Source organism: Oncorhynchus tshawytscha, linkage group LG05 (assembly GCF_018296145.1).
Source record: "Oncorhynchus tshawytscha isolate Ot180627B linkage group LG05, Otsh_v2.0, whole genome shotgun sequence".
NCBI lineage: Eukaryota > Metazoa > Chordata > Actinopteri > Salmoniformes > Salmonidae > Oncorhynchus > Oncorhynchus tshawytscha.
This window is the reverse complement of record NC_056433.1, coordinates 50,726,819-50,731,594: the sequence shown is the minus strand read 5'-3', so window position 1 is coordinate 50,731,594 and position 4,776 is coordinate 50,726,819. Positions and strand designations below refer to the sequence as shown.

The 4,776-nt window shown below is 39.3% G+C and overlaps 1 protein-coding gene across 1 annotated transcript; it reads left to right on the top strand.

The window, feature by feature from the left end:
- The first annotated feature begins 1,046 nt into the window (after positions 1-1,046).
- Positions 1,047-4,512, top strand: cope (COPI coat complex subunit epsilon). Its single transcript, XM_024421193.2, has 10 exons — positions 1,047-1,208; positions 1,418-1,480; positions 1,687-1,787; positions 1,903-2,055; positions 2,143-2,196; positions 2,326-2,407; positions 2,620-2,775; positions 3,212-3,280; positions 3,697-3,771; positions 4,107-4,512. Exons 1-10 carry the CDS (start codon positions 1,107-1,109, stop codon positions 4,158-4,160), a joined length of 909 nt encoding a protein of 302 aa, XP_024276961.1. The 5' UTR covers positions 1,047-1,106; the 3' UTR covers positions 4,161-4,512.
- The last annotated feature ends 264 nt before the right edge of the window (positions 4,513-4,776 follow it).

Here is a 4,776-nt window from a genome sequence, read left to right as displayed (position 1 = left end):
AATTATTTGTACGATGATTTAAGTTCTCCCCTGGAATAGGAAGCTCTATGCAAAAATAGTATGCACATTTTAACTCAGGGGTCTGAGTTTCCGAGCAGTGTTGCCAACTTAACGACTTTGTCGCTATATTTAGCGAGTATTCAGACCCCTCGAGACACATTTTCAAAAAAGCAACTTGCGACCAATCTAGCGACTTTTTCTGGTTTTATTGGAGACTTTTGGAGACTCTGACATGAAAGCACGTATCATTCTTATTCTTCTCAACGAGCAGTGGGTGCCGCCATGGGCCCCACCCCAGTCCCAATGTACTCACAGGCGGCCCAGTCCTCGCACAGCAATCCCTCCCAGCTGCAGTCAGAGCAGGAGATGTTCACCCCTCTTCGTCCCAGACTGCAAATGAATCGTGCATGCGGGATGCCGCCGCTGGCTGATCCCGCCCTGACTTACATAAAAAAACAATTAACCTGAATTAGGGCCAGACTAGTTACCATAATTTTCTCACATTGCCATTGACAGTTTTTTCTATTGTCTCTTTTTGGTCCATTCAGATTGTTAATGGAGATTGTATACAAAAAAATGTAAAAAATGTTATGGTTAAAAATGTTCATGTTTTACTGTGACTTGTTGTAGGCTCCTAAGTGGACCATAAGGTTAAAAACCAAACCAAATTAAGAAAAAAAAAAATGTATATATATATATATATAAAATAAAAAATGAACTAACTCCGCCAGAGTGTCTCTTTTGGGTCACTTTGACCGGTCCCAAGCCTGGATAAAGGAGGAGAGTTGGAATTGTGACATTAAAAAAAACAAGAATCAACAGAATAAAGTTCATTTGTAGTTCTAAACATATTTAGGGTATTTTTTACTCACCTTTTGTCTCTCCCACGATGTTATTCCTCTCTCCTACAGCGTACATCACAATTACATGCCTATGGCAAATTATGCAAATTAGGCGATGACGTCTTTTAGCGACTTTTAGGACAGCCAATAGCTACTTTCCTTACTGAGGAGTTGGCAACACTGTTTCCGAGTTGTCTTGAATGTGTTCAATACGTTGTGTGATGACGCGTCGGTGCTACGTGTCTAGGAAGTAATCCAGTCAACATGGCGACGCAACAAGGAGATGTTGATGAACTCTTCGATGTGAAAAATGCTTATTACATTGGCAGTTATCAACAATGTATCAATGAAGCTCAGAAGGTTAAGGTGATAAATCTGCTGATAAACCGTTTGTGCAACATGGCTAATAGCTAGTCTTTCTGTAGTCTCGATGTAATACGTTTGAACTAGCTAGCTAATCAGCTAACGTTAGTACTAGCTGCTAACGTTAACCTCTCTGTTATAAAAGAAATTCAGTGAATTAATAGATGATGTTAAATCAAAAACATCACCTACTTGCTATTTTCCTCTTACAGCCAACAACACCTGAGAAGGAGGTTGAGAGAGACATGTTTCTGTACAGAGCCTATATTGCCCAGGTAACTAGATAATTGCACAGATGGCGATATATTTATTAGAACGTCAAATTACGTGAGTGTAACCTTAGTGTCACTGTGCAATAAATTACTATATTGTTTTTATTGTCTAATCTTGAACTACTATCATCGGAAGATGCCTCCATTTTAAGTGCCATTAAGACAATGCTTGTCAGTATTGTATCAGTTTGTCATCTGTATAATTTCAGAGGAAGTATGCTGTGGTGATGGATGACATCAAGGCCAGCTCCTCACCAGAACTCCAGGCTGTCAAGATGTTTGCTGAGTATCGCGCCAACGAGGGCAAAAGGTTTTATTCCATGAAACAGTCAATATAACAACCCACCTGTGTAATTAAAGTGAAAGGTTTTTTGTCTGCTCCTTTGGTGGTGTAGAAATATTGCTATTTTTTTTTGCTTGTGCAGGGATGCCATTGTGGCTGAACTTGACAAGAAAATGAGCAAGAATGTAGATGTGGCCAACACAACCTTCCTGCTCATGGCTGCGTCCATTTACTACCATGAGATGAACTCGGATGCTGCCTTGAGGACCCTGCACCAGGGAGAAAGTCTGGAGTGGTAAGGAGGATCACAGGATACTATTTACGTTTGTAGCCTCTGTTATTATGTGTTATGCGATATGTGAATGTCCCTCTTTTTTTTCAGCATGGCAATGACCATTCAGGTGCTGCTGAGTTTAGACCGTGTTGATTTGGCAAGGTATGTCCACTTGACACACACCATCTGATTAAGTAACTTTTAAGTAAATGTAGTTATTAAAGGATTCAGCAAATTGAGCATATGATTCAGTGTTGGTCATATATCGTGTTTACTTATTTTGACACGAAGGAAAGAGCTGAAGAAGATGCAGGAGCAGGACGAGGATGCCACACTGACCCAACTGTCCACGGCCTGGGTCAACATCGCTGTTGTGAGTGTCAGCCCATAGCGAAGATCCCTACATGCTATAATACAACATTGGAGCGAGCGGGCCTCATTGCCCCTCACCTGAATGAAATGGGCTTTTGACAGAGCACCACTCTCAATGGAAAAGTAGTCATCAATTTAGGACTGAAGTCCACTCAATTTCTGTCTTCTGATCAACAGAAGAAAAAAAGGACTTTACTTTCCCTTTTTTTTCAGGGAGGAGAGAAGCTGCAGGATGCTTACTACATCTTCCAGGAGATGTCAGATAAGTACTCCCCCACTTTGCTTCTGCTGAATGGCCAGGCTGCCTGCCATATGGCCCAGAACAAGTGGGAGGAGGCAGAGGGGGTTCTCCAGGAGGCACTAGACAAGGTCATTACTTACCTCACATGCATTCTTATCTTAATCAACTGTAGACATATTTCAGAGATTAATTTGTAGATGTGTAGAGGGGTGTTTAAATATAGATGAACACTATTTGATAGCATAACATTATAGGGTGTTACAGTGAAGACATTTTAATAGTACAATTTGAATGAGTTAAACCAATTAGTGGTGTCTGTCCTATCCAACCATATCAATACAAGTTTAGTGTCGTCAAGCAAAATACTTGCAATTTTAGCAATTGACCGGTAGGTGATAGAAATACACTAGTAAATGCAGTTGTATTCATATTTCAGAAAATGTGCTGGAACATGTATGAATGAAGCAGGATAACGAGCGAGGTTATACAGTGCACCGAGACATTTCTGTGAGGAAAAAGAGGGTGTTTTCCAACCTCTTATAGAGTCTGTTTTTCCCCTAACAGGACAGCAGCCACCCTGAGACTTTGATCAACCTGATTGTGCTGACCCAGCACTTAGGCAAAGCTCCCGAGGTGAGTCTTTGCATCAGTTTTGCCACAAATACTGAGAAATGTTTGTCGGACATTACCAAAGCTTTGGAATGACAAATGAGGGTTTATTCAATTTGTAGATATCTTGCACATTAGTGTCCTTCTCCTTGAATAGCAATAAACTTCAAAGACAAAGTTCTAGGGATAAAGTTGCCCCCCCTTCAAAAAACAATCTGCTCTTGCCAGATTGAGGTGACAGTGAGTAAATAATCAATAGAATTTTGACTATCTACATAATGGTTTCTTCAATGGGGGTCAAAGTAATCACTGATTACCCATCAAGGTTATTTAGCTCGCCTGAGGTGTATATAGATAAGACCTTGTTCTAATGATTTATGATCAATGTTTTTATAGGCATGAATTTCCTTAGCATCAATCTGTTTTGTATTTGTTTGCAGGTAACCAACAGGTATCTCTCTCAACTGAAAGATGCCCATAGAGCTCACCCCTTCCTTAAAGACTACCTGACCAAGGTGCGTTGATTACATTTTCCTTTACACAGTTCTACTTCATCTTGAAACAATGCATTCTTCCTTGTTACAGCTGTTGGTCAACCTTAGCTTTCTTGGAAGTAAATGAAATTATCTGATTGGTGAGCACTGCAGCATATCTAGTCTAAGCATTTAAAACTAGTTTTGACTTTAATTTCATAGACTTCACTACACATAATTCTCCATTAAAAAAGTGTATATCAACATTGTAAAGTCAGGTTGTATCATTCGTTAGACCAGTTTATTTCTGTCCACAACAGTGTCGCTAGTTAAACATTTTCTACCGTGTGTTAAATGCTTCTCCTTTTTTACCTCAGGAGAATGAATTTGACAGACTGACGATGCAGTATGCTCCCACTGCAACTGCTTGAGACAATGGAGACATCTGTTTGGACCCCAAAACATTATTAATACTGGACACACAACTGATTTCTCCATATCTTTTTGTCTATCAATATGGGAAACGCTAAACTGTATAGATTAAAATTGACATGCACGTTTAGAAATTTGAATAATAAAAAGATTGAATAATAATATTACCGTACACATATTTTCTTTATACTCACACGTACAGGTATTTGTAGTACATGAAATGTCCCTTCTGATAATGTCTCTTGATGTTTGTAACATCTGCATTTCTCTCATTGAGAAATGCTTCCTGTCACTCTGTTTCCTTTTAGCATTCCTCTAAAATGTACAATAAATGTTTTATGACCCGGTTTACACCCAGTGCAAGTTTTTTTGGGGTATCTGTACTTTACTATTTATTTTTTTGACAACTTTTACTTCACTACATTCCTGAAGAAAATGATGTACTTTCTACTCCATGTATTTTCCCTGACACCCAAAAGTACTCGTTACATTTTGAATGCTTAGCAGGACAGGAAAATGGTCTAATCCACACACTTATCAAGTGAACATTCCTGGCCATCCCTGCGGACTCACTAAACACAAAAATAAGGAAATGGTGCCGTCTGATAAGGAATT